At 48.3% G+C, this 27,867-nt stretch overlaps 1 protein-coding gene across 15 annotated transcripts in view; it reads left to right on the forward strand.

Annotated features, from left to right (window-relative positions):
• LOC118397872 (afadin-like) overlaps positions 1-27,867 on the forward strand; it is a 142,167-nt gene that overhangs the window by 63,373 nt on the left and 50,927 nt on the right. For 10 of the 15 annotated variants that reach the window (XM_052470992.1, XM_052470985.1, XM_052470990.1 and 7 more), the window contains exons 2-6: positions 20,033-20,228; positions 20,811-20,923; positions 23,029-23,183; positions 23,359-23,519; positions 24,729-24,886. In XM_052470992.1, coding sequence (XP_052326952.1) covers positions 20,033-20,228; positions 20,811-20,923; positions 23,029-23,183; positions 23,359-23,519; positions 24,729-24,886 — 783 coding nt within the window. The remainder of the gene's footprint in view (positions 1-20,032; positions 20,229-20,810; positions 20,924-23,028; positions 23,184-23,358; positions 23,520-24,728; positions 24,887-27,867) is intronic. The other 5 variants (XM_052470986.1, XM_052470994.1, XM_052470995.1 and 2 more) reach the window with 1 other exon arrangement.

Raw genomic sequence — 27,867 nt, forward strand, 5'->3', positions numbered from 1 at the left:
CTGTCCCTGTCCCTACAGTAGCTGTGTAGATCCTCCAGCCTGTCCCTATAGGAGCTGTGTAGATTCTCCAGTCTGTCCCTACAGCAGCTGTGTAGATTCTCCAGTTTGTCCCTGTCCCTACAGCAGCTGTGTAGATTCTCCAGTCTGTCCCTGTCCCTACAGTAGCTGTGTAGATTCTCCAGTCTGTCCCTGTCCCTACAGCAGCTGTGTAGATTCTCCAGTCCGTCCCTGTCCCTACAGCAGCTGTGTAGATTCTCCAGTCTGTCCCTGTCCCTACAGCAGCTGTGTAGATTCTCCAGTCTGTCCCTGTCCCTACAGCAGCTGTGTAGATTCTCCAGTCTGTCCCTGTCCCTACAGTAGCTGTGTAGATTCTCCAGTCTGTCCCTATAGTAGCTGTGTAGATTCTCCAGTCTGTCCCTGTCCCTATAGTAGCTGTGTAGATTCTCCAGTCTGTCCCTGTCCCTACAGTAGCTATGTAGATTCTCCAGTCTGTCCCTGTCCCTACAGTAGCTGTGTAGATCCTCCAGCCTGTCCCTATAGGAGCTGTGTAGATTCTCCAGTCTGTCCCTACAGCAGCTGTGTAGATTCTCCAGTCTGTCCCTGTCCCTACAGCAGCTGTGTAGATTCTCCAGTCTGTCCCTGTCCCTACAGTAGCTGTGTAGATTCTCCAGTCTGTCCCTGTCCCTACAGCAGCTGTGTAGATTCTCCAGTCTGTCCCTGTCCCTACAGCAGCTGTGTAGATTCTCCAGTCTGTCCCTGTCCCTACAGCAGCTGTGTAGATTCTCCAGTCTGTCCCTGTCCCTACAGCAGCTGTGTAGATTCTCCAGTCTGTCCCTGTCCCTACAGTAGCTGTGTAGATTCTCCAGTCTGTCCCTGTCCCTATAGTAGCTGTGTAGATTCTCCAGTCTGTCCCTGTCCCTATAGTAGCTGTGTAGATTCTCCAGTCTGTCCCTGTCCCTACAGTAGCTGTGTAGATTCTCCAGTCTGTCCCTGTACCTACAGTAGCTGTGTAGATTATCCAGTCTGTCCCTGTCCCTACAGTAGCTGTGTAGATTCTCCAGTCTGTCCCTGTCCCTACAGTAGCTGTGTAGATTCTCCAGTCTGTCCCTGTCCCTACAGTAGCTGTGTAGATTCTCCAGTCTGTCCCTGTCCCTACAGTAGCTGTGTAGATTCTCCAGTCTGTCCCTGTCCCTACAGCAGCTGTGTAGATTCTCCAGTCTGTCCCTACAGTAGCTGTGTAGATTCTCCAGTCTGTCCCTGTCCCTATAGTAGCTGTGTAGATTCTCCATTCTGTCCCTGTCCCTATAGTAGCTGTGTAGATTCTCCAGTCTGTCCCTGTCCCTACAGTAGCTGTGTAGATTCTCCAGTCTGTCCCTGTACCTACAGTAGCTGTGTAGATTCTCCAGTCTGTCCCTGTCCCTACAGTAGCTGTGTAGATTCTCCAGTCTGTCCCTGTCCCTACAGTAGCTGTGTAGATTCTCCAGTCTGTCCCTGTCCCTACAGTAGCTGTGTAGATTCTCCAGTCGTCCCTGTCCCTACAGTAGCTGTGTAGATTCTCCAGTCTGTCCCTGTCCCTACAGCAGCTGTGTAGATTCTCCAGTCTGTCCCTGTCCCTATAGTAGCTGTGTAGATTCTCCAGTCTGTCCCTGTCCCTATAGTAGCTGTGTAGATTCTCCAGTCTGTCCCTGTCCCTACAGTAGCTGTGTAGATTCTCCAGTCTGTCCCTGTCCCTACAGTAGCTGTGTAGATCCTCCAGCCTGTCCCTATAGGAGCTGTGTAGATTCTCCAGTCTGTCCCTACAGCAGCTGTGTAGATTCTCCAGTCTGTCCCTGTCCCTACAGCAGCTGTGTAGATTCTCCAGTCTGTCCCTGTCCCTACAGTAGCTGTGTAGATTCTCCAGTCTGTCCCTGTCCCTACAGCAGCTGTGTAGATTCTCCAGTCCGTCCCTGTCCCTACAGCAGCTGTGTAGATTCTCCAGTCTGTCCCTGTCCCTACAGCAGCTGTGTAGATTCTCCAGTCTGTCCCTGTCCCTACAGCAGCTGTGTAGATTCTCCAGTCTGTCCCTGTCCCTACAGTAGCTGTGTAGATTCTCCAGTCTGTCCCTGTCCCTATAGTAGCTGTGTAGATTCTCCATTCTGTCCCTGTCCCTATAGTAGCTGTGTAGATTCTCCAGTCTGTCCCTGTCCCTACAGTAGCTGTGTAGATTCTCCAGTCTGTCCCTGTCCCTACAGTAGCTGTGTAGATCCTCCAGCCTGTCCCTATAGGAGCTGTGTAGATTCTCCAGTCTGTCCCTACAGCAGCTGTGTAGATTCTCCAGTCTGTCCCTGTCCCTACAGCAGCTGTGTAGATTCTCCAGTCTGTCCCTGTCCCTACAGCAGCTGTGTAGATTCTCCAGTCTGTCCCTACAGCAGCTGTGTAGATTCTCCAGTCTGTCCCTACAGCAGCTGTGTAGATTCTCCAGTCTGTCCCTGTCCCTACAGCAGCTGTGTAGATTCTCCAGTCTGTCCCTACAGCAGCTGTGTATTCTCCAGTCTGTCCCTACAGTAGCTGTGTAGATTCTCCAGTCTGTCCCTGTCCCTATAGTAGCTGTGTAGATTCTCCAGTCTGTCCCTGTCCCTACAGTAGCTGTGTAGATTCTCCAGTCTCTCCCTGTCCCTACAGCAGCTGTGTAGATTCTCCAGTCTGTCCCTACAGCAGCTGTGTAGATTCTCCAGTCTGTCCCTGTCCCTACAGTAGCTGTGTAGATTCTCCAGTCTGTCCCTGTCCCTACAGTAGCTGTGTAGATCCTCCAGCCTGTCCCTATAGGAGCTGTGTAGATTCTCCAGTCTGTCCCTACAGCAGCTGTGTAGATTCTCCAGTCTGTCCCTGTCCCTACAGTAGCTGTGTAGATTCTCCAGTCTGTCCCTGTCCCTACAGCAGCTGTGTAGATTCTCCAGTCTGTCCCTACAGTAGCTGTGTAGATTCTCCAGTCTGTCCCTGTCCCTACAGTAGCTGTGTAGATTCTCCAGTCTGTCCCTGTCCCTACAGCAGCTGTGTAGATTCTCCAGTCTGTCCCTACAGTAGCTGTGTAGATTCTCCAGTCTGTCCCTGTCCCTATAGTAGCTGTGTAGATTCTCCAGTCTGTCCCTGTCCCTATAGTAGCTGTGTAGATTCTCCAGTCTGTCCCTGTCCCTACAGTAGCTGTGTAGATTCTCCAGTCTGTCCCTGTCCCTACAGTAGCTGTGTAGATCCTCCAGCCTGTCCCTATAGGAGCTGTGTAGATTCTCCAGTCTGTCCCTACAGCAGCTGTGTAGATTCTCCAGTCTGTCCCTACAGCAGCTGTGTAGATTCTCCAGTCTGTCCCTGTCCCTACAGCAGCTGTGTAGATTCTCCAGTCTGTCCCTGTCCCTACAGCAGCTGTGTAGATTCTCCAGTCTGTCCCTGTCCCTACAGCAGCTGTGTAGATTATCCAGTCTGTCCCTGTCCCTACAGTAGCTGTGTAGATTCTCCAGTCTGTCCCTGTCCCTATAGTAGCTGTGTAGATTCTCCAGTCTGTCCCTGTCCCTATAGTAGCTGTGTAGATTCTCCAGTCTGTCCCTGTCCCTACAGTAGCTGTGTAGATTCTCCAGTCTGTCCCTGTCCCTACAGTAGCTGTGTAGATCCTCCAGCCTGTCCCTATAGGAGCTGTGTAGATTCTCCAGTCTGTCCCTACAGCAGCTGTGTAGATTCTCCAGTCTGTCCCTGTCCTTACAGCAGCTGTGTAGATTCTCCAGTCTGTCCCTACAGCAGCTGTCTCCAGTCTGTCCCTGTCCCTACAGCAGCTGTGTAGATTCTCCAGTCTGTCCCTGTCCCTACAGCAGCTGTGTAGATTCTCCAGTCTGTCCCTACAGCAGCTGTGTAGATTCTCCAGTCTGTCCCTACAGTAGCTGTGTAGATTCTCCAGTCTGTCCCTGTCCCTACAGCAGCTGTGTAGATTCTCCAGTCTGTCCCTACAGCAGCTGTGTAGATACTCCAGTCTGTCCCTGTCCCTACAGCAGCTGTGTAGATTCTCCAGTCTGTCCCTACAGTAGCTGTGTAGATTCTCCAGTCTGTCCCTGTCCCTACAGCAGCTGTGTAGATTCTCCAGTCTGTCCCTACAGCAGCTGTGTAGATTCTCCAGTCTGTCCCTGTCCCTACAGTAGCTGTGTAGATTCTCCAGTCTGTCCCTGTCCCTACAGTAGCTGTGTAGATCCTCCAGCCGGTCCCTATAGGAGCTGTGTAGATTCTCCAGTCTGTCCCTACAGTAGCTGTGTAGATTCTCCAGTCTGTCCCTGTCCCTACAGCAGCTGTGTAGATTCTCCAGTCTGTCCCTACAGTAGCTGTGTAGATTCTCCAGTCTGTCCCTGTCCCTACGGTAGCTGTGTAGATTCTCCAGTCTGTCCCTGTCCCTACAGTAGCTGTGTAGATTCTCCAGGTCTGTCCCTGTCCCTACAGCAGCTGTGTAGATTCTCCAGTCTGTCCCTACAGTAGCTGTGTAGATTCTCCAGTCTGTCCCTACAGCAGCTGTGTAGATTCTCCAGTCTGTCCCTGTCCCTACAGTAGCTGTGTAGATTCTCCAGTCTGTCCCTACAGTAGCTGTGTAGATTCTCCAGTCTGTCCCTGTCCCTACAGCAGCTGTGTAGATTCTCCAGTCTGTCCCTACAGTAGCTGTGTAGATTCTCCAGGTCTGTCCCTGTCCCTACAGCAGCTGTGTAGATTCTCCAGTCTGTCCCTACAGTAGCTGTGTAGATTCTCCAGTCTGTCCCTGTCTCTACAGCAGCTGTGTAGATTCTCCAGTCTGTCCCTACAGTAGCTGTGTAGATTCTCCAGTCTGTCCCTGTCCCTATAGTAGCTGTGTAGATTCTCCAGTCTGTCCCTGTCCCTACAGCAGCTGTGTAGATTCTCCAGTCTGTCCCTACAGTAGCTGTGTAGATTTTCCAGTCTGTCCCTGTCCCTATAGTAGCTGTGTATATTCTCCAGTCTGTCCCTGTCCCTACAGTAGCTGTGTAGATTCTCCAGTCTGTCCCTGTCCCTACAGTAGCTGTGTAGATTCTCCAGTCTGTCCCTGTCCCTACAGTAGCTGTGTAGATTCTCCAGTCTGTCCCTGTCCCTACAGTAGCTGTGTAGATTCTCCAGTCTGTCCCTGTCCCTACAGTAGCTGTGTAGATTCTCCAGTCTGTCCCTACAGCAGCTGTGTAGATTCTCCAGTCTGTCCCTACAGTAGCTGTGTAGATTCTCCAGTCTGTCCCTGTCCCTATAGTAGCTGTGTAGATTCTCCAGTCTGTCCCTGTCCCTATAGTAGCTGTGTAGATTCTCCAGTCTGTCCCTGTCCCTACAGTAGCTGTGTAGATTCTCCAGTCTGTCCCTGTACCTACAGTAGCTGTGTAGATTCTCCAGTCTGTCCCTGTCCCTACCGTAGCTGTGTAGATTCTCCAGTCTGTCCCTGTCCCTACAGTAGCTGTGTAGATTCTCCAGTCTGTCCCTGTCCCTACAGTAGCTGTGTAGATTCTCCAGTCTGTCCCTGTCCCTACAGTAGCTGTGTAGATTCTCCAGTCTGTCCCTGTCCCTACAGCAGCTGTGTAGATTCTCCAGTCTGTCCCTGTCCCTATAGTAGCTGTGTAGATTCTCCAGTCTGTCCCTGTCCCTATAGTAGCTGTGTAGATTCTCCAGTCTGTCCCTGTCCCTACAGTAGCTGTGTAGATCTCCAGCCTGTCCCTATAGGAGCTGTGTAGATTCTCCAGTCTGTCCCTACAGCAGCTGTGTAGATTCTCCAGTCTGTCCCTGTCCCTACAGCAGCTGTGTAGATTCTCCAGTCTGTCCCTGTCCCTACAGTAGCTGTGTAGATTCTCCAGTCTGTCCCTGTCCCTACAGCAGCTGTGTAGATTCTCCAGTCCGTCCCTGTCCCTACAGCAGCTGTGTAGATTCTCCAGTCTGTCCCTGTCCCTACAGCAGCTGTGTAGATTCTCCAGTCTGTCCCTGTCCCTACAGCAGCTGTGTAGATTCTCCAGTCTGTCCCTGTCCCTACAGTAGCTGTGTAGATTCTCCAGTCTGTCCCTGTCCCTACAGTAGCTGTGTAGATTCTCCAGTCTGTCCCTGTCCCTATAGTAGCTGTGTAGATTCTCCAGTCTGTCCCTGTCCCTACAGTAGCTGTGTAGATTCTCCAGTCTGTCCCTGTCCCTACAGTAGCTGTGTAGATCCTCCAGCCTGTCCCTATAGGAGCTGTGTAGATTCTCCAGTCTGTCCCTACAGCAGCTGTGTAGATTCTCCAGTCTGTCCCTGTCCCTACAGCAGCTGTGTAGATTCTCCAGTCTGTCCCTGTCCCTACAGCAGCTGTGTAGATTCTCCAGTCTGTCCCTACAGCAGCTGTGTAGATTCTCCAGTCTGTCCCTACAGCAGCTGTGTAGATTCTCCAGTCTGTCCCTGTCCCTACAGCAGCTGTGTAGATTCTCCAGTCTGTCCCTACAGCAGCTGTGTAGATTCTCCAGTCTGTCCCTACAGTAGCTGTGTAGATTCTCCAGTCTGTCCCTGTCCCTATAGTAGCTGTGTAGATTCTCCAGTCTGTCCCTGTCCCTACAGTAGCTGTGTAGATTCTCCAGTCTCTCCCTGTCCCTACAGCAGCTGTGTAGATTCTCCAGTCTGTCCCTACAGCAGCTGTGTAGATTCTCCAGTCTGTCCCTGTCCCTACAGTAGCTGTGTAGATTCTCCAGTCTGTCCCTGTCCCTACAGTAGCTGTGTAGATCCTCCAGCCTGTCCCTGTGTGTAGATTCTCCAGTCTGTCCCTACAGCAGCTGTGTAGATTCTCCAGTCTGTCCCTGTCCCTACAGTAGCTGTGTAGATTCTCCAGTCTGTCCCTGTCCCTACAGCAGCTGTGTAGATTCTCCAGTCTGTCCCTACAGTAGCTGTGTAGATTCTCCAGTCTGTCCCTGTCCCTACAGTAGCTGTGTAGATTCTCCAGTCTGTCCCTGTCCCTACAGCAGCTGTGTAGATTCTCAGTCTGTCCCTACAGTAGCTGTGTAGATTCTCCAGTCTGTCCCTGTCCCTATAGTAGCTGTGTAGATTCTCCAGTCTGTCCCTGTCCCTATAGTAGCTGTGTAGATTCTCCAGTCTGTCCCTGTCCCTACAGTAGCTGTGTAGATTCTCCAGTCTGTCCCTGTCCCTACAGTAGCTGTGTAGATCCTCCAGCCCCTGTCCCTACAGTAGCTGTGTAGATTCTCCAGTCTGTCCCTACAGCAGCTGTGTAGATTCTCCAGTCTGTCCCTGTCCCTAGCTGTGTAGATTCTCCAGTCTGTCCCTGTCCCTACAGCAGCTGTGTAGATTCTCTGTCCCTGTCCCTACAGTGTGTAGATTCTCCAGTCTGTCCCTGTCCCTACAGCAGCTGTGTAGATTCTCCAGTCTGTCCCTGTCCCTACAGTAGCTGTGTAGATTCTCCAGTCTGTCCCTGTCCCTATAGTAGCTGTGTAGATTCTCCAGTCTGTCCCTGTCCCTATAGTAGTACTGTGTAGATTCTCCAGTCTGTCCCTGTCCCTACAGTAGCTGTGTAGATTCTCCAGTCTGTCCCTGTCCCTACAGTAGCTGTGTAGATCCTCCAGCCTGTCCCTATAGGAGCTGTGTAGATTCTCCAGTCTGTCCCTACAGCAGCTGTGTAGATTCTCCAGTCTGTCCCTGTCCCTACAGCAGCTGTGTAGATTCTCCAGTCTGTCCCTACAGCAGCTGTGTAGATTCTCCAGTCTGTCCCTGTCCCTACAGCAGCTGTGTAGATTCTCCAGTCTGTCCCTGTCCCTACAGCAGCTGTGTAGATTCTCCAGTCTGTCCCTACAGCAGCTGTGTAGATTCTCCAGTCTGTCCCTACAGCAGCTGTGTAGATTCTCCAGTCTGTCCCTGTCCCTACAGCAGCTGTGTAGATTCTCCAGTCTGTCCCTACAGCAGCTGTGTAGATTCTCCAGTCTGTCCCTACAGTAGCTGTGTAGATTCTCCAGTCTGTCCCTGTCCCTATAGTAGCTGTGTAGATTCTCCAGTCTGTCCCTGTCCCTACAGCAGCTGTGTAGATTCTCCAGTCTGTCCCTGTCCCTACAGCAGCTGTGTAGATTCTCCAGTCTGTCCCTACAGCAGCTGTGTAGATTCTCCAGTCTGTCCCTGTCCCTACAGTAGCTGTGTAGATTCTCCAGTCTGTCCCTGTCCCTACAGTAGCTGTGTAGATCCTCCAGCCGGTCCCTATAGGAGCTGTGTAGATTCTCCAGTCTGTCCCTACAGCAGCTGTGTAGATTCTCCAGTCTGTCCCTGTCCCTACAGCAGCTGTGTAGATTCTCCAGTCTGTCCCTACAGTAGCTGTGTAGATTCTCCAGTCTGTCCCTGTCCCTACAGTAGCTGTGTAGATTCTCCAGTCTGTCCCTGTCCCTACAGTAGCTGTGTAGATTCTCCAGGTCTGTCCCTGTCCCTACAGCAGCTGTGTAGATTCTCCAATCTGTCCCTACAGTAGCTGTGTAGATTCTCCAGTCTGTCCCTACAGCAGCTGTGTAGATTCTCCAGTCTGTCCCTGTCCCTACAGTAGCTGTGTAGATTCTCCAGTCTGTCCCTACAGTAGCTGTGTAGATTCTCCAGTCTGTCCCTGTCCCTACAGCAGCTGTGTAGATTCTCCAGTCTGTCCCTACAGTAGCTGTGTAGATTCTCCAGGTCTGTCCCTGTCCCTACAGCAGCTGTGTAGATTCTCCAGTCTGTCCCTACAGTAGCTGTGTAGATTCTCCAGTCTGTCCCTGTCTCTACAGCAGCTGTGTAGATTCTCCAGTCTGTCCCTACAGTAGCTGTGTAGATTCTCCAGTCTGTCCCTGTCCCTATAGTAGCTGTGTAGATTCTCCAGTCTGTCCCTGTCCCTACAGCAGCTGTGTAGATTCTCCAGTCTGTCCCTACAGTAGCTGTGTAGATTTTCCAGTCTGTCCCTGTCCCTACAGTAGCTGTGTAGATTCTCCAGTCTGTCCCTGTCCCTACAGTAGCTGTGTAGATTCTCCAGTCTGTCCCTGTCCCTACAGTAGCTGTGTAGATTCTCCAGTCTGTCCCTGTCCCTACAGTAGCTGTGTAGATTCTCCAGTCTGTCCCTACAGCAGCTGTGTAGATTCTCCAGTCTGTCCCTACAGTAGCTGTGTAGATTCTCCAGTCTGTCCCTGTCCCTATAGTAGCTGTGTAGATTTTCCAGTCTGTCCCTGTCCCTACAGTAGCTGTGTAGATCCTCCAGCCTGTCCCTATAGGAGCTGTGTAGATTCTCCAGTCTGTCCCTACAGCAGCTGTGTAGATTCTCCAGTCTGTCCCTGTCCCTACAGCAGCTGTGTAGATCCTCCAGTCTGTCCCTGTCCCTACAGCAGCTGTGTAGATTCTCCAGTCTGTCCCTGTCCCTACAGCAGCTGTGTAGATTCTCCAGTCTGTCCCTGTCCCTACAGCAGCTGTGTAGATTCTCCAGTCTGTCCCTGTCCCTACAGCAGCTGTGTAGATTCTCCAGTCTGTCCCTGTCCCTACAGTAGCTGTGTAGATTCTCCAGTCTGTCCCTGTCCCCACAGTAGCTGTGTAGATACTCCAGTCTGTCCCTGTCCCTACAGCAGCTGTGTAGATTCTCCAGTCTGTCCCTACAGTAGCTGTGTAGATTCTCCAGTCTGTCCCTGTCCCTACAGCAGCTGTGTAGATTCTCCAGTCTGTCCCTACAGCAGCTGTGTAGATACTCCAGTCTGTCCCTGTCCCTACAGTAGCTGTGTAGATTCTCCAGTCTGTCCCTGTCCCCACAGTAGCTGTGTAGATACTCCAGTCTGTCCCTGTCCCTACAGCAGCTGTGTAGATTCTCCAGTCTGTCCCTACAGTAGCTGTGTAGATTCTCCAGTCTGTCCCTGTCCCTACAGCAGCTGTGTAGATTCTCCAGTCTGTCCCTACAGTAGCTGTGTAGATTCTCCAGTCTGTCCCTGTCCCTACAGCAGCTGTGTAGATTCTCCAGTCTGTCCCTACAGCAGCTGTGTAGATTCTCCAGTCTGTCCCTGTCCCTACAGTAGCTGTGTAGATTCTCCAGTCTGTCCCTGTCCCTACAGTAGCTGTGTAGATTCTCCAGTCTGTCCCTGTCCCTACAGTAGCTGTGTAGATCCTCCAGTCTGTCCCTGTCCCTACAGTAGCTGTGTAGATCCTCCAGTCTGTCCCTGTCCCTACAGCAGCTGTGTAGATCCTCCAGTCTGTCCCTGTCCCTACAGCAGCTGTGTAGATCCTCCAGTCTGTCCCTGTCCCTACAGCAGCTGTGTAGATTCTCCAGTCTGTCCCTGTCCCTACAGCAGCTGTGTAGATTCTCCAGTCTGTCCCTACAGTAGCTGTGTAGATTCTCCAGTCTGTCCCTGTCCCTATAGTAGCTGTGTAGATTCTCCAGTCTGTCCCTGTCCCTACAGTAGCTGTGTAGATTCTCCAGTCTGTCCCTGTCCCTACAGTAGCTGTGTAGATCCTCCAGCCTGTCCCTATAGGAGCTGTGTAGATTCTCCAGTCTGTCCCTACAGCAGCTGTGTAGATTCTCCAGTCTGTCCCTGTCCCTACAGTAGCTGTGTAGATTCTCCAGTCTGTCCCTGTCCCTACAGTAGCTGTGTAGATCCTCCAGTCTGTCCCTGTCCCTACAGTAGCTGTGTAGATCCTCCAGTCTGTCCCTGTCCCTACAGCAGCTGTGTAGATTCTCCAGTCTGTCCCTGTCCCAACAGCAGCTGTGTAGATCCTCCAGTCTGTCCCTGTCCCTACAGCAGCTGTGTAGATTCTCCAGTCTGTCCCTACAGTAGCTGTGTAGATTCTCCAGTCTGTCCCTGTCCCTACAGTAGCTGTGTAGATTCTCCAGTCTGTCCCTACAGTAGCTGTGTAGATTCTCCAGTCTGTCCCTGTCCCTACAGTAGCTGTGTAGATCCTCCAGTCTGTCCCTGTCCCTATAGTAGCTGTGTAGATTCTCCAGTCTGTCCCTGTCCCTATAGTAGCTGTGTAGATTCTCCAGTCTGTCCCTGTCCCTACAATAGCTGTGTAGATTCTCCAGTCTGTCCCTGTCCCCACAGTAGCTGTGTATATACTCCAGTCTGTCCCTGTCCCTACAGCAGCTGTGTAGATTCTCCAGTCTGTCCCTGTCCCTACAGCAGCTGTGTAGATTCTCCAGTCTGTCCCTACAGTAGCTGTGTAGATTCTCCAGTCTGTCCCTACAGTAGCTGTGTAGATTCTCCAGTCTGTCCCTGTCCCTACAGTAGCTGTGTAGATCCTCCAGCCTGTCCCTACAGTAGCTGTGTAGATCCTCCAGCCTGTCCCTATAGGAGCTGTGTAGATTCTCCAGTCTGTCCCTACAGCAGCTGTGTAGATTCTCCAGTCTGTCCCTGTCCCTACAGCAGCTGTGTACGTTCTCCAGTCTGTCCCTGTCCCTACAGCAGCTGTGTAGATTCTCCAGTCTGTCCCTGTCCCTACAACAGCTGTGTAGATTCTCCAGTCTGTCCCTGTCCCTACAGCAGCTGTGTAGATTCTCCAGTCTGTCCCTACAGTAGCTGTGTAGATTATCCAGTCTGTCCCTGTCCCTACAGTAGTTGTGTAGATCCTCCAGCCTGTCCCCATAGGAGCTGTGTAGATTCTCCAGTCTGTCCCTACAGCAGCTGTGTAGATTCTCCAGTCTGTCCCTGTCCCTACAGTAGCTGTGTAGATCCTCCAGTCTGTCCCTGTCCCTACAGTAGCTGTGTAGATCCTCCAGTCTGTCCCTGTCCCTACAGTAGCTGTGTAGATTCTCCAGTCTGTCCCTGTCCCTACAGTAGCTGTGTAGATACTCCAGTCTGTCCCTGTCCCCACAGTAGCTGTGTAGATACTCCAGTCTGTCCCTGTCCCTACAGCAGCTGTGTAGATTCTCCAGTCTGTCCCTGTCCCTACAGCAGCTGTGTAGATTCTCCAGTCTGTCCCTACAGTAGCTGTGTAGATTCTCCAGTCTGTCCCTGTCCCTATAGTAGCTGTGTAGATTCTCCAGTCTGTCCCTGTCCCTACAGTAGCTGTGTAGATCCTCCAGTCTGTCCCTGTCCCTACAGTAGCTGTGTAGATCCTCCAGTCTTTCCAGTCAGAGCCTTGGGGAGGATGATGTAATGCTTTATTTCCCTTTCATGCAAAGCAGAGAGAGAACGCTGTGATACGTTTCCCAGCCAATCCCCTACCTGCCCCCCCCTCCACCCAGCCAATACCCTACCTGCCCCCCCACCCAGCCAATAACCTGCCTGTTCTCCTCCCACCCAGCCAATAACCTGGCTGCTCTCCTCCCACCCAGCCATTAACCTGGCTGCTCTCCTCCCACCCAGCCAATAACCCCCCCAGCCAATAACCTGCCTGTTCTCCTCCCACCCAGCCAATCACCTGCCTGCTAAGTGCTCTCCTTCCAGCCAGCTGCTTGGCAGACATGGTCTTACATGAGAAAGGGAGATGAGTGGAGGAGAGGAAGCGAGAGAGGAAGAGGGACAGCATCCATGCTATGTGTGCAGGGAGCTGGATGAGGCTGGGTTGATGTTGCTGTGGTGATGGTGGATGATTAACAGCAGTTGATGGATCAGGTTGCCTCAGCTGATTCTAGGTCTGTGGTAACGTGGCTTTCTCGAACCCCTCCATTTCTCTGCTGACAAGGTCAGTTTGTGTGTGAGAGGTTTGACAGACACAGACACACAGTCAGTCAGTCAGTTGTGTTAATCCAGGACACTGACATACCACTGCTGGATGAGGAAAGACAGTGATTTCTCCTGGCATACTTCATGCTGAGGAGGAAAGACAGTGATTTCTCCTGGCATACTTCATGCTGAGGAGGAAAGACAGTGATTTCTCCTGGCATACTTCATGCTGAGGAGGAAAGACAGTGATTTCTCCTGGCATACTTCATGCTGAGGAGGAAAGACAGTGATTTCTCCTGGCATACTTCATGCTGAGGAGGAAAGACAGTGATTTCTCCTGGCATACTTCATGCTGAGGAGGAAAGACAGTGATTTCCCCTGGCATACTTCATGCTGAGGAGGAAAGACAGTGATTTCCCCTGGCATACTTCATGCTGAGGAGGAAAGACAGTGATTTCCCCTGGCATACTTCATGCTGAGGAGGAAAGACAGTGATTTCTCCTGGCATACTTCCTGCTGAGGAGGAAAGACAGTGATTTCTCCTGGCATACTTCATGCTGAGGAGGAAAGACAGTGATTTCTCCTGGCATACTTCCTGCTGAGGAGGAAAGACAGTGATTTCTCCTGGCATACTTCATGCTGAGGAGGAAAGACAGTGATTTCTCCTGGCATACTTCATGCTGAGGAGGAAAGACAGTGATTTCCCCTGGCATACTTCATGCTGAGGAGGAAAGACAGTGATTTCCCCTGGCATACTTCATGCTGAGGAGGAAGGTGCTGCTGAGAATAGATGACTGTGTCTCTCTTCAGGCCCTGAATATTGGTCTTGACAAACGTTGACCTGACCGCTGGCTGTTACTATGCCAAATACAGGTTTAGCAGGGGCATTGGTTTAACCCTGTTACCAGGTCAACCACTCCCTTCTCTCTCCACTCCCTCCTCTGTATTCCTTTGAGCTCTGGTCACGTGACCGGGGCCAGTGCTTTGCCTGGCAGTGGTTAGCGATGGCCTAGGCAGGTTGTTGTTTTGTTAGTTCATCAGTTAGCCTGACAGACGTGATAGGCTGGTCTTTAGGGGTGTGAACGTCATTTTTTTTCTCCCGTCCTCAAAGTTAAAAGCACAGTGCAGTTATCATAACATTATTTCCTTCTTATAGACGATCTAGACGATTGGATTTAAAGGCCTCGGGAAAAGTGTGACATTTAAATAAAACCAGAGGCGAACTTTAGGCTACTTTTAGTGAATTTGCGAGGCGCTCAAAAAGGATACAGATTACCAAGACATGGGCACCACGGTTCTCTCTCTCTCTGCCTGCCCCATCCGCTCTTTCCCTTGCACTGGCAGCGTTGCATTAGTGGAAACCAAGACAGTTCTCAGGGCAGGCCTGGTTGTCGTGTAATCTGGGACAATTTTAGCTAACCCTTCCCTTACATTAACCTCTAATTCTCCTAACCTGCTACGCAAAGTCACTTCTGCTAGTCAAAACGGGCATACCTGCCCTGAGAACAGTCTTGGTTTCCACTAATGCAATACAGCCTCGCGCTGGCTCGACTGCTCTTTATCTTCGCTAATGATGCCAGCGTGTGTTCAGTCTTTGGTCAGTTGCGTGTAGAATATCGTAGCCTATTCATTGATGATAGGTCCTGCTTTAATGAAGTTGCGAGACATTGCAAGCCAATAAATTGTGAGATACAGCATTCCATTGTGATATACAACTTTTGATTGCATATAGTCCTAGTGCACGTTTCTGACTGGCTGTCTGGCGGCGGACCTGCCTATGATGTGAGCCTCCCCTCTCCCCGTCCCTCGATAGCTCGCTATGAAAGATGCGAGTGTTTGTGTTCTCGAAAGTACGGCAACTAATCAGTCAATTCAATTTAAGGTGCTTTATTGGCACGGGAACCATGCATGTATACATTGCCACAGCAAGTGAAGTAGAAGCAAGTGAAGTAATATAGCCTTTATAAAGCTGGTCTCTGTCTACACTGTTTATAACTAGAGATGATCATATAGCCTTTATAAAGCTGGTCTCTGTCTACACTGTTTATAACTAGAGATGATCATATAGCCTTTATAAAGCTGGTCTCTGTCTACACTGTTTATAACTAGAGATGATCATATAGCCTTTATAAAGCTGGTCTCTGTCTACACTGTTTATAACTAGAGATGATCATATAGCCTTTATAAAGCTGTTCTCTGTCTACATTGTTTATAATTAGAGATGATCATATAGCCTTTATAAAGCTGGTCTCTGTCTACACTGTTTAACTAGAGATGATCATATAGCCTTTATAAAGCTGGTCTCTGTCTACACTATTTAACTAGAGATGATCATATAGCCTTTAAAGCAGCTCTCTGTGTACACTGTTTAACTAGAGATAAAACCCCAGATGTACATTCATTGGCCCACTAGTGAGCCTGCATCTGGTCCAGAGGTATTTAATTTTGACATTTTAAATGTATCAGTTATTTTACCAGGTAAGTTGACTGATTCTCATTTGCAGCAACGACCTGGGGAATAGTTACAGGGGAGAGGAGGGGGATTAATGAGCCAATTGTAAACTGGGGATTATTAGGTGACCGTGATGGTTTGAGGGCCAGATTGGGAATTTAGCCAGGAGACCAGGGTTAACACCGCTACTCTTACGATAAGTGCCATGGGATCTTTAATGACCTCAGAGAGTCAGGACACCCGTTTAACGTCCCATCCGAAAGACGGCACCCTACACAGGGCAGTGTCCCCAATCACTGCCCTTGGGCATTGAGATATTTTTTAGACCAGAGGAAAGAGTGCCTCCTACTGGCCCTCCAACACCACTTCCAGCAGCATCTGGTCTCCCATCCAGGAACTGACCTGGACCAACCCTGCTTAGCTTCAGAAGCAAGCCAGCAGTGGTATGCAGGGTGGTATGCAGAGGGAGAGATTTTTTTACTTGAACCAGTGCTGATGGAAGTGCCTTTACTCCTCTGCTCTCGTCTCAGGGGTACTGAACGGTATAGGCAGGTGGCGTCAGGGTGGACTGAATTCGTTATGGGATTGTTTACATCACGATATCATGAGTGATGAGTGATGAGCGTTAAGAGTACTGCTTTGTTACAGTTAGTGTACTGTGACATGGCAGTGCCACCTGCTGGACTGATGGGCAACTGCATGTTGTATACTTGAATTGGAAAGAAAACTGGTGAGGTTATGGCCTCCCTGGCCATATCAGCTATGGTTTAAGTTCCCCTCTAATATCCCCCATTCTACTCTTTAATATCTCTCTGCTCCACATGAATTTTCATAAGGCTGGGTGGGGATGACAGCAGCAATATTTCTGCCCCAGGACAGAGGGGTGTGGGGGATATATATCATCAGACTGACGCTGTGCCTGAGGAGGCAGGGAGGAATTTTGGAATGTGAAGCGGGTATAGGGGATGAAAGGAGCTGTATTGGAGTGAAGCTGATTTATCACCTCTAAGCGGCTCAGGCCAGGCCTCTGTCAGAGGGAGACTAGTCAGATGAGCAAAGAGTTGGAGACTGTCTGTGGAGGCAGTCCTGGGGTGGATGTGAGCTAGCTGGGTATCTCATAGTTCTGAGGTCCTGTCCATAGCTGTACACGGTAACCATGCAGACTACAGACACACACACACAGTGTAGTGTCTTACCTCATCTGTCTTCTCACCCTTCTCTTTGTCAAGTCCACTACCTTCAAAGAAATAGCCTCTGGGTACATGTGTTTGTCTGCATGGTTAGTGTGTGTGTGTGGATGGGATTCTTCATGACTCAGGATGCAGGTTTAGGAGGATAGGAGGATGTGTGTGAGCTGAGCTCTCCCAGGTGTCTAGTTGGACTGGTCTGGTTCTGTAAATGAACCATAGATGACCCCCAGTCACAGGTTAGGATTGAGGTCACCTGGCACCATCCCTACGGTGAAGCATGGTGGTGGCAGCATCATGCTGTGGGGATGTTATTCAGCGGCAGGGACTGGGAGCCTAGTCAGGTTCGAGGGAAAGATGAACAGAGAAAAGTACATAGAGATCCATGATGAAACCCTACTCCAGAGCGCTCGGTACCTCCAACTGGGGTGAAGGTTCAACTTCCGACATTACAACGTCCCTAAGCAAACAGCCAAGACAACACAAGAGTGGCTTCGAGACAAGTGTGTCAAGCTTGTAGCGTCATACCCAAAAAGACTTGAGGCTGTAATCGCTGTCAAAGGTGCTTCAACAAAGTGCTGACACCCCCTGTACATAGCCTCGCTATTCTTATTTTACTGCTACTCTTTAATTATTTATTTATTTATTTTTTAAATATTTTTTTTTACACATTGTTAAAACAAACTGCATTGTTTGTTATGGGGCTTGTAAGTAAGCATTTCATTGAGGTCACCTGTTGTTCTCCCCACTGTACAAGTATTTGATACACTGCCGATTTTGCAGGTTTTCCTACTTACAAAGCATGTAGAGGTCTGTATTTGTTTATCATAGGTACACTTCAACAGTGAAAGACGGAATCCAAAACAAAAATCCAGAAAATCACATTGTGTGATTTGTAAGTAATACATTTGCATTTTATTGCATGACATAAGTATTTGATCACCTACCAACCAGTAAGAATTCCGGCTCTCACAGACCTGTTAGTTTTTCTTTAAGAAGCCCTCCTGTTCTCCACTCAATACCTGTATTAACTGCACCTGTTTGAACTCGTTGCCTGTATAAAAGACACCTGTCCACACACTCAATCAAACAGACTCTAACCTCTCCACAAGGGCCAAGACCAGAGAGCTGTGTAAGGACATCAGGATTAAAATTGTAGACCTGCACAAGGCTGGGATGGGCTACAGGACAATATCCAAGCAGTTTGGTGAGAAGGCAGCAACTGTTGGCGCAATTATTAGAAAATGGAAGAAGTTCAAGATGACGGTCAATCATCCTCGGTCTGGGGCTCCATGCAAGATCTCACCTCGTGGGGCATCAATGATCATGAGTAAGGTGAGGGATCAGCCCCGAACTACATGGCAGGACCTGGTCAATGACCTGAAGAGAGCTGGGACCACAGTCTCAAAGAAAACCATTAGTAACACACTTCGCCGTCATGGATTAAAATCCTGCAGAGCACGCAAGGTCCCCCTGCTCAAGCCAGCGCATGTCCAGGCGTCTGAAGTTGGCTAATGACCATCTGGATGATCCAGAGGAGGAATGGGAGAAGGTCATGTGGTCTGATGAGACAAAAATATAGCTTTTTGGTCTAAACTCCACTCGCCTTGTTTGGAGGAAGAAGGATGAGTACAACCCCAAGAACACCATCCCAACCGTGAAGCATGGAGGTGGAAACATCATTCTTTCGGGATGCTTTTCTGCAAAGGGGACAGGACGACTGTTCCGGATTGAGGGGAGGATGGATGGGGCCATGTATCGCGAGATCTTGGCCAACAACCTCCTTCCCTCAGTAAGAGCATTGAAGATGGGTCGTGGCTGGGTTTTCCAGCATGACAACGACCTGAAACACACAGCCAGGGCAACTAAGGAGTGGCTCCGTAAGAAGTATCTCAAGGTCCTGGAGTGGCCTAGCCAGTCTCCAGACCTGAACCCAATAGAAAATCTTTGGAGGGAGCTGAAAGTCCGTATTGCCCAGCTACAGCCCCGAAACCCGTAGGATCTGGAGAAGGTCTGTATGGAGGTGTGGGCCAAAATCCCTGCTGCAGTGTGTGCAAACCTGGTCAAGAACTACAGGAAACGTATGATCTCTGTAATTGCAAAGAGAGGTTTCTGTACCAAATATTAAGTTCTGTTTTTCTGATGTATCAAATACTTATGTCATGCAATAAAGTGCAAATTAATTACTTAATCATATTGTATTTCTTTTATTTTTTATTTTATTTTTTGTTTTAGATTCCATCTCTCACAGTTGAAGTGTACCTATGATAAAAAACATACAGACCTCTACATGCTTTGTAAGAAGGAAACACTGCTGATTTTGTAGGTTATCAAATACTTGTTCTCTCCACTGTATTTGACACGTGACAAATAACATTTGATTTGATGAAATGGTCTGAATACTTATGTAACTGATATTTCAGTTGTACATTTTATACATTTGCAAAAAAAATAATCTGTTTTTGCTGTCACTGAGGTATTGTGTGTAGATTGAAGGGAATTTCTTTTATTTTCTACATTTCATAATACGGCTGTAACGTAACTATGTGGAATCAGTGAATGGGGTCTGAATACTTTCCTAACGCACTGTAGCGGTCTTTGTGGGACTCTTTCTATATCCCTCTCTTACACACACCTGTCATTTTCTCACACACCATATTGAGCAGTAATTTTAGGAAGAAGTTTTCTCGGAGGTAAGGAAACGCACGGTGACGCTACTGAATCCATCGTGAGATGAGCACTGGAGTGTAGTCTGCTTTGTCATCTACCTGCAGGGCCTGCACCTGAGACACACACACACACACACACACACACACACACACACACACACACACACACACACACACACACAGTCCTGACTCTGAATCCCTTCTAAGCCCCTTTTTATAATTAACTCACTGGAGGTACCACCAGCTTACATCCTCTCTAAACTCTCTACAGAAGGCTGGTTTAGCTGGAAATGACAGGCACACCGTTGATAGTTGCAACTCACATAGTTACCTGTGGGAGACAATGGGCAGTCAGTCTGAGACATGATCAGGGTCAGGAGTAGTGTCTGGGTGTGGTTGGTAATGAGCTCTGTATGATATGATTATTGAAGGGTGCTCTGGTGTTACAGACTTGACTGTTATCGCTTTCCTGGCTAAGCTCGTATTCCTCAGACACAATCACTGTATCTTGGCGGAGCTACAGTATGAAGCGCCTGCCTGTCTATTGTACTGAAACGAAGGAGAGCAGGTTCCTCCAGGCTCTTCTTCACCTTTGCTCCCCGTTGGGTTAGGAACAGTTATCCCTGGGCTACTGTCCTCTTTTCCCTGGGCTACTGTCCTCAGTTATCCCTGGGCTACTTGTCCTCTTTTCTCTTGTCCCAGAGAAATGTATTCTCCTCGCTCAAATATCATCCACAGCTTACTGCTGTCAACGTAAGGCTATGTTAAAACAAGACTACTGCTCCAGACTTCATAGTGCAGAGAAGATGAGAGCAGGGGTTTAGGCTTACTCTCCTAACCAGGAAGTTGAGTTGATGCCTTCTACAGTTGCTGCAGTGTTGTTTGTTCATACTTTTCTGTCGGACAGCGAGTGAGAGCGAAGTAGCCTGTACGTTTGACTAGCTTTGTGATTGGCTAAACCTGGGGAGGGGGGAGGGGTTCAAGATGCGAAGGCAGTGTTGCATGGAGTGTTTGAGAGAAGGAAAGGAAAATGCCAAACTTGACCCTTATGTCGTCACCAGTTCTGAAGTAAAGGACAGACCCTCACCTCGCCCTTTCTCTCCTCTTCCCTCTCTCCAGGACTTGGAGTTCCACGGTGTGATGCGTTTCTACTTCCAGGACCGCGTAGCAGGGAACTTTGCCACCAAGTGTATCCGCGTGTCCTCCACGGCCACCACTCAGGATGTCATCGAGACGCTGGCCGAGAAGTTCCGGCCCGACATGAGGATGCTCTCCTCTCCCAAATACTCCCTCTACGAGGTCCATGTCAGCGGGGGTGAGTGTGTGTGGGGGGGTGGTCGATGGTTGGATATGTGGATGGATGGGTGTGGATTTTGTAGGGTGGGTCTGTAGTAAGTAGCTTAGACCAAGGGTATTGAAGAGGGTTGTTTGGGTATGTGGTTTGACAATCTGCTTTGAGTTAGCTACTCTGTTGGGGTTACTAGATAAACACTGTTAGCCTGTAGTAGGGTAAAAACAGGAGAGGGGTATCCAACTCCCATGGTGCTTAATGTGAACTTAAGATCAACAGCCCGCAGTTCAGGCTTTGAACACTCTTCATACTGAGAGATAGGCAGAGCATGTACATGTGTGCCTGCATAGCACAGTCGTGTGGTTTTCCACTAGCAGCGGTCATGAAAGCTAATTTAGACCAGCTTCTTATATAGTAATATTTATAAACTGCAGTCCTACCACATTGTTTATGTAAATCATTAACACTTTATCTTAAGCTTATCCTAATCCATGTTTATCTATGTTAATATATAGCCCAGAGCAAGCTAGCTGGCTGTATAGGGGTATAGGTAAACTGGTGTGGGTTAACAGTGTGTTAAGTGGTAGACTCCACCCTCTCTGGCAGAAGAACGGAAGCTGGACCTGGATGAGAAGCCACTGGTTGTGCAGCTCAACTGGAACAAAGACGACCGCGAGGGACGTTTCGTCCTCAAGAATGAGAACGACATCATCCCCAAGGTGAGTGTCAACAACAACATCAAGAGGCAGATCAGCCTTAGGCTAGCCTGGCTTCCAGTCTGTTTCTGCTTCAGCTAAACCAAGTAGTGTGCTATATGCCAAGGTTTGTGGATTCCTGTGAATTTGCGTAACACTGTTGAAAAAGAGTGGATCCAGGCAAGTCTTAGATGTGGCCCTCAGTAAAACTACTCCAACTGCTGCACAGCAGGACCTCTGTCATGATAACACTATCACGTTACTCTGTAGCACTGTAACTAAATAGCCAACCATCAAGTTCACTGCTATGATCTTGTTAGTCTATATTTCATTAGAGGCTGTTCAATGGGACTGACTGTTCAGTGTGTTTATGTCCATCTTGGCTCTGATGCAATGAAGTGCCTCCTGCTTCGAGACCTCTTTAGTGCTCTTTAGCACCCCAGAGAGATGCAAATGTTTTTTTTATAGTGGAGCACTTGACTTCAAGTACCTCAGTGCCCCAAGCCTCGCTTCCATTTCCTCAGACAAATGAATGCTTCTCCCCTCTGGCTCTAGTTAAAAGGCAGTAGTGTCTGGGTGTGTTTTGAGATGTGTGTTAAATGCAGTAGTGTCTGGGTGTGTTTTGAGATGTGTGTTAAATGCAGTAGTGTCTGGGTGTGTTTTGAGATGTGTGTTAAATGCAGTAGTGTCTGGGTGTGTTTTGAGATGTATGATTGCGTTATGTGTGTAATCTTCTGGTACAGGTGGCTACACTGACCAGTGAGAGTTTAACCTCCCCTGCCCAGGAGAGCAGTAAAGTGGAGTGTTTTAACCACACTAGGACATCTGGAGTGTTTTAACCACACTAGGACATCTGGAGTGTTTTAACCACACTAGGACATCTGGAGTGTTTTAACCACACTAGGACATCTGGAGTGTTTTAACCACACTAGGACATCTGGAGTGTTTTAACCACACTAGGACATCTGGAGTGTTTTAACCACACTAGGACATCTGGAGTGTTTTAACCACACTAGGACATCTGGAGTGTTTTAACCACACTAGGACATCTGGAGTGTTTTAACCACACTAGGACATCTGGAGTGTTTTAACCACACTAGGACATCTGGAGTGTTTTAACCACACTAGGACATCTGGAGGGTTTTAACCACACTAGGACATCTGGAGGGTTTTAACCACACTAGGACATCTGGAGGGTTTTAACCACACTAGGACATCTGGAGGGTTTTAACCACACTAGGACATCTGGAGGGTTTTAACCACACTAGGACATCTGGAGGGTTTTAACCACACTAGGACATCTGGAGGGTTTTAACCACACTAGGACATCTGGAGGGTTTTAACCACACTAGGACATCTGGAGGGTTTTAACCACACTAGGACATCTGGAGGGTTTTAACCACACTAGGACATCTGGAGGGTTTTAACCACACTAGGACATCTGGAGTGCTTCTGGGAAGTGGAAAGAGAGGCAGTCCTATCAGAAGAGTCCCCTGCTCAGCCGTTTGACAGGGCAGGCCTGGAACACTGGATTGCTTTAACACATCTAATGCTTTATGGGGATTTAGACTCTGACTGATCCCTTCTGAAAAGGCCCACTCTCTCTCTCTCTGCTTTCTATGGCCAAGTCTATGCCTCTGTCAGTTCACATTAGGCTTTGACTTTTCAGCCTGCTTTTTGTGAAATGGCCAAACGAAACTACTGCCGCCAAAGCAATGAAATCCTTTGTCAGCTGGTTATTATTCTGTTTACATATGCAGCATTATAAACAGCAGTCTTAAAGTATGTGTGGGAGTGCCAGTTTGATTGAACTCTGGCCATGTTATTTTCTGTCTGTCAGCTGAATCGACTAGCTGGCAGAGTGGTGCCCAGGCTTCAGACACCAGGTGTTAGGTAGGCCCCAGTACTTCCGTCTGTGTGGAGGCCCTGTGTCACTGAATCCTACATAGCCCTCAGCCAACCTTCCAGCCAGCCAGCCAGTTCCTAATACCACAGATCACCTAAATGACACCCTTAGACTAAGTGAACTGCCTTAATAACAAACCTCACACCCTCTCCCATCGTAACTGCTTGCGCTCTCTTGCTCTCACCCTTTCTCTTTCTTTCTTTTGTGCCCTTTCTCACCACAGAAGGCGCAGAGCAACGGGCCGGAGAGGGAGAAGGAGGGGGTAATGCAGAACTTCAAACGGACACTGTCCAAGAAAGAGAAGAAGAAGGAGAAGAAGCGAGAGAAGGAGGCTCACATTTCTGACGGAGATGAGCAAGCACTGAGCAGAGAAGATGGGTAAGGAGGGCAATGTCACACGCTTTATATAATGTTTACTTACTTAGTCTTGCTGGTTGAAAATTATATAATTGATGAAGAACGTCCCCACATCCACCTGATAGTATATTAACATGCATGGTAAAGCAAATGGAGCCAAGGAGTATTTCTGAATGTATTTCTCCTGCTCCTCCAGTGAGAACTCCAGACTGGCGGCGGAGGTGTACAAGGACATGCCGGAGAACAGCTTCACCCGGACCATCTCCAACCCTGAGGTGGTGATGAAGAGGAGGCGGCAGCAGAAACTGGAGAAGAGGATGCAGGAGTTCCGCAGTAGCGACGGCAGGCCAGACTCTGGTACACTCACCCTGGGACTGTCTGTCAATTAAAAACTTAATGTGTTATTTATCTTTTATTTGAACAGACTTGCGGTGTGAGGACACGAGTGTGAGAGCCGAGCGTGTGTGTCAAAGTGAAGTCCAAAAGCCATTGTCTCTGGTTCTTGTCGTGTCCCGTCTATGACCAGTAGAGAACACCCTGTCACCATACTGTAATTACATAAATCCTGGATCAGTCAGAGCAGAGGTCCACTCTAACCCGCTTTAGCCAATGTCCTCTGTGAACATCACACACTGTCTGGTACTGCCAGCCCTCACATCTTGTTCCCTGTGGCTTACAGCCCTCTGCCAACCAATGCAGGAACAGCAAGCTGCAACACCAAAAATGGCTGCAGAAGGTTTTTTTTCTTCTCCCATAGTTACTGACGTGTAAAAAAAGAATTGGTCCGCCTGACCTCTGCATCCCAAAACTTTTTTGGTCAAGTGGTTATGGTGGCATAACTGTTGTTAAAAAGGCATTCATGTCGTAGTGTTTAGAATAAGTAAAAACATTGTCTTGAATCTAGGGTAATCTAATCCTAGAGCTGTGGCTCGGGGCAACTTTCTACCTCCTGACACTTCTTTACCCTGACCTCCGAGGTTATGTTGCCCTGACCTCCGTGGTTATGTTGCCCAGACCTCCGTGGTTATGTTGCCCAGACCTCCGTGGTTATGTTGCCCAGACCTCCGTGGTTATGTTGCCCAGACCTCCGTGGTTATGTTGCCCAGACCTCCGTGGTTATGTTGCCCAGACGCCCAAGGTTATGTTGCCCAGACCCCCGAGGTTATGTTGCCCAGACCTCCGAGGTTATGTAATCTGGAGGCCTTAGCCCTCTGCTCTGGTCAGCCTCTTCACTCCCAGCTAAATAACCCCTCTCTGGCACAGATATAAACCTTTATCCCAGTTCCTTCTCATATTTCCTCTCTATCTCATCCCAGTCCAGAGGAGTAAAGCCCTGTGTAAAATAGGCCAGCAGTTTAGGCCTACAGCCCTGTCTTTTAACTCAACTCAGAGCCAGTGCTTAGTCTGAGAGAGAAAGATAAAAAATAAAGTGTGTGTGTCAGTGCTGATTGGGAGAAATACTGCTATATGGAATATTCACACAATGGAAAGTAAAATATCTCTAATAGATTAGCATAATCCAAGGAATATGCTCACACGTGTGAGTGTCCTGTCTCTGTCTCTTAGGGGGGACGTTGAGGATCTATGCAGACAGTCTGAAACCCAATATCCCCTATAAGACCATCTTGCTGTCCACGACAGACATGGCAGACTTTGCTGTGGTGGAGGCTCTGGAGAAGTACGGCCTGGAGAAAGAGAACCCCCGGGAGTACTGCATCGCCAGGGTAAGAGTCAGCACACCACTCCATTCCAAACACAACTAGATGTTACTCTGCCCCATTAGAAGCCAACCTTGGGCCTGGAGAGTTATAGCGGGTTTGGGCCTTTATTCCAACCCAGCACCAACCTGATTCAGCTTGTCACACCCTAGATGAGCAGTTTATTAGTTAAGTCACGGTTGTTAGTGTTGGGACAAAATCCTTGCACACCATGTAGCTCACCAGGACCAGGGTTGGTGATCACTCCTCCATATTAGCCTCACCTACCAAGCTTCTAGATCCCTCAAACTAAACTCTGGACCTCGAAGCCAGTTCCACTGCATTTTTGTTCATTGTTTCCCTCTAATCAGGGGCTGATTTAGACCTGGGACACTAGGTGTGGGCAATTAATTATTAGGTAGAACAGAAAACCAGCAGGCTCCGGACCTCGTTGGGTAAGAGGTCAATACCCTGCTCTAGATATTACTGTACACCAGAGGTATTCAAAGTCTGGGTCGTTGGGGATCTGCAGTGGAGTCGTCAAAATAAACAATAAAGAAGAAATTGAACAGAACAGTGAGTACACATTATTGTATAGGACAATATACAAATCTTTAAGATAATGTGAAAAATACAATTTTATTAAATGTATTTTTTGGGTTTCTTTCATTTTGATAAGAGATTTAAATGTAATGAAGGAGATTTGTTAACTTAAAATTGAAATATAGTGATTTTTAAGGTTGTGACGTTAGCTTTGGGGTGGGATGGGGTCGTCAGAAAGTCTGAAAGAAAAAATGGTGTACCAGCTTAAATTGTAATACAACTGCTGTACACAGTTATACAATATGACACTCACCTTTCTCACCTTGTGTCTCTAGTTTTATAGCATCATCAAATCACGCACCCAATTGTGGTCAGAGTTTTACAGAGAACACTCTTAGTTTGGGAGCACAGTTCACAAAAGTGAAAAGTTTGTATAGTGTCTTCAGAAAGTGTTCGCACCCCTTGACCTTTTTCACATTTTCTTGTGTTATGATCTGAATTTAAAATGGATTAGTTGGGGTTGTTTGTCACTGGCCTACAAACTAACCCCATAATGTCAATGTGTAATTATGTTTTTTACAAATGAATAAAAAAATGAAAAGCCAAAATATCTTCAGTCAATTAGTATTCAACCCCTTTGTCATGGTAAGCCAGTTCAGGAGTGAAAACGTGGTAAAGTCACATAATAAGTTGCATGAATGACTACCTCATCTCTGTACCCCACACATACAATTATCTGTAAGGTGCCTCAGTCGAGCAGTGAATTTCAAACACAGATTCAACCACGAAGACCAAGGAGGTTTTCCAATGCCTCGCAAAGAAGGGCACCTATTGCTAGATGGGTAGAAATGGGAAAAAAAAGCTGACATTGAATATCCCCTTTGAGCATGGTGAAGTTATTAATTCCACTTTGGATGGTGTATCAATATACCCTGTCACTACAAAGATACAGGTGTCCTTCCATCTCAGTTGCCAGAAAGGAAGGAAACCACTCAGGGATTTCCCCATGACGCCAATGTTGACTATATATATATATATATGCCATTTAGCAGACGCTTTTATCCAAAGCGACTTACAGTCATGTGTGCATACATTCTACGTATGGGTGGTCCCGGGAATCGAACCCACTACCCTGGCGTTACAAGCGCCATGCTCTACCAACTGAGCTACAGAAGGACCACTTTAAAACCATTACAGAATTGAATGGCTGTGATGGGATAAAACTGAGGATCGATTAAAAAAAATTGTAGTTACTCCACAATACTAACCTAATTTGACAGTAAAAAGAAGGAAGCCTGTACAGAATAAAAAATTAAAAAATAAAATATGCATTCTGTTTGCAGCAAGGCACTAAAGTAATACTGCAAAGCAATTCACTTTTTGTCCTGAATACAAAGTGGTGTGTTTGGGGCAAATCCAATAGAACACATTACTGAGTACCACTCTCCATATTTTCAAGCATAGTCATGGCTGCATCATGTTATGGGTAGGCTTGTGAGGCAAGCCACAAGAGGAGCTTAGGTCACCCTTGTGTAATACACACCCCGAGCCGCCATGCTGTCCTATTTAGAAAATGGAGGTGTGAGTAAGGAATGAATGTTTGCTCAATTTCCCCTCCATTTGTTTCCGGGGTGAACTAGAGGACAGGGTGGGTGTTGCCGGGCCACATTTTAAGCTGATTTAATGTTTCAGCGGTAACTGGCCTAGGTCCTATTTAAACCCTACATACAGTATTTCATCAGCCGGCTGCAGTGTGTGTGTGTGTGTGTGTGTGTGTGTGTGTGTGTGTGTGTGTGTGTGTGTGTGTGTGTGTGTGTGTGTGTGTGTGTGTGTGTGTGTGTGTGTCACTCCCTCTCTCCTTCCCTTCATCCGTCTCTCTCTCCGTATCTCCCATCTGGCCGGCCACACTCCTCCCTGTGGTCTGACAGATTAAAGCATGAAGGGGTCTGTTGGCACAGGCCTTTGTTTGATAGTAATTGAATTGCATTTCTCCAAAGTGCCAGGCCAGCAGATGTGATGCTGTGTGTGTGTGTATGGATAGCAGAGCAGCAGCACCATGGCTGGCCAAATATCGCCTGTCATCGTGTGACTAACATCTCCATGCTTCAGCGCCAACCTTCGCCACCTCACATCCCTGCTGCCTGACCGCCTCGGTCACAGCCAATCACATTAAAGCAGTCCCTCCCCCTTCAGTCCCTCCACCATCCGCCTCTCATTTATACATCCGAGTCATTAAAAAAGGAAACATTTCAAATGCTCCAATCAGACATGGACATTTGTCTCGCCAGCGTCTTGTTGGACAGGTCATCACTACAGCCAGAGTGAGTGGAGAGTAGGAGGGAGAGAGGTTATGTCTGGAGCATGAGGAACTGGAGCATTCTTAGGGAAAGGGAGAGCAGCCAGCTATTGACGAACATGCTAATGTGCAGTAATCATGTTATAAAGGCTGGTTTGGTACACATCTT

The sequence above is a fragment of the Oncorhynchus keta genome, chromosome 19 (assembly GCF_023373465.1).
Source record: "Oncorhynchus keta strain PuntledgeMale-10-30-2019 chromosome 19, Oket_V2, whole genome shotgun sequence".
NCBI lineage: Eukaryota > Metazoa > Chordata > Actinopteri > Salmoniformes > Salmonidae > Oncorhynchus > Oncorhynchus keta.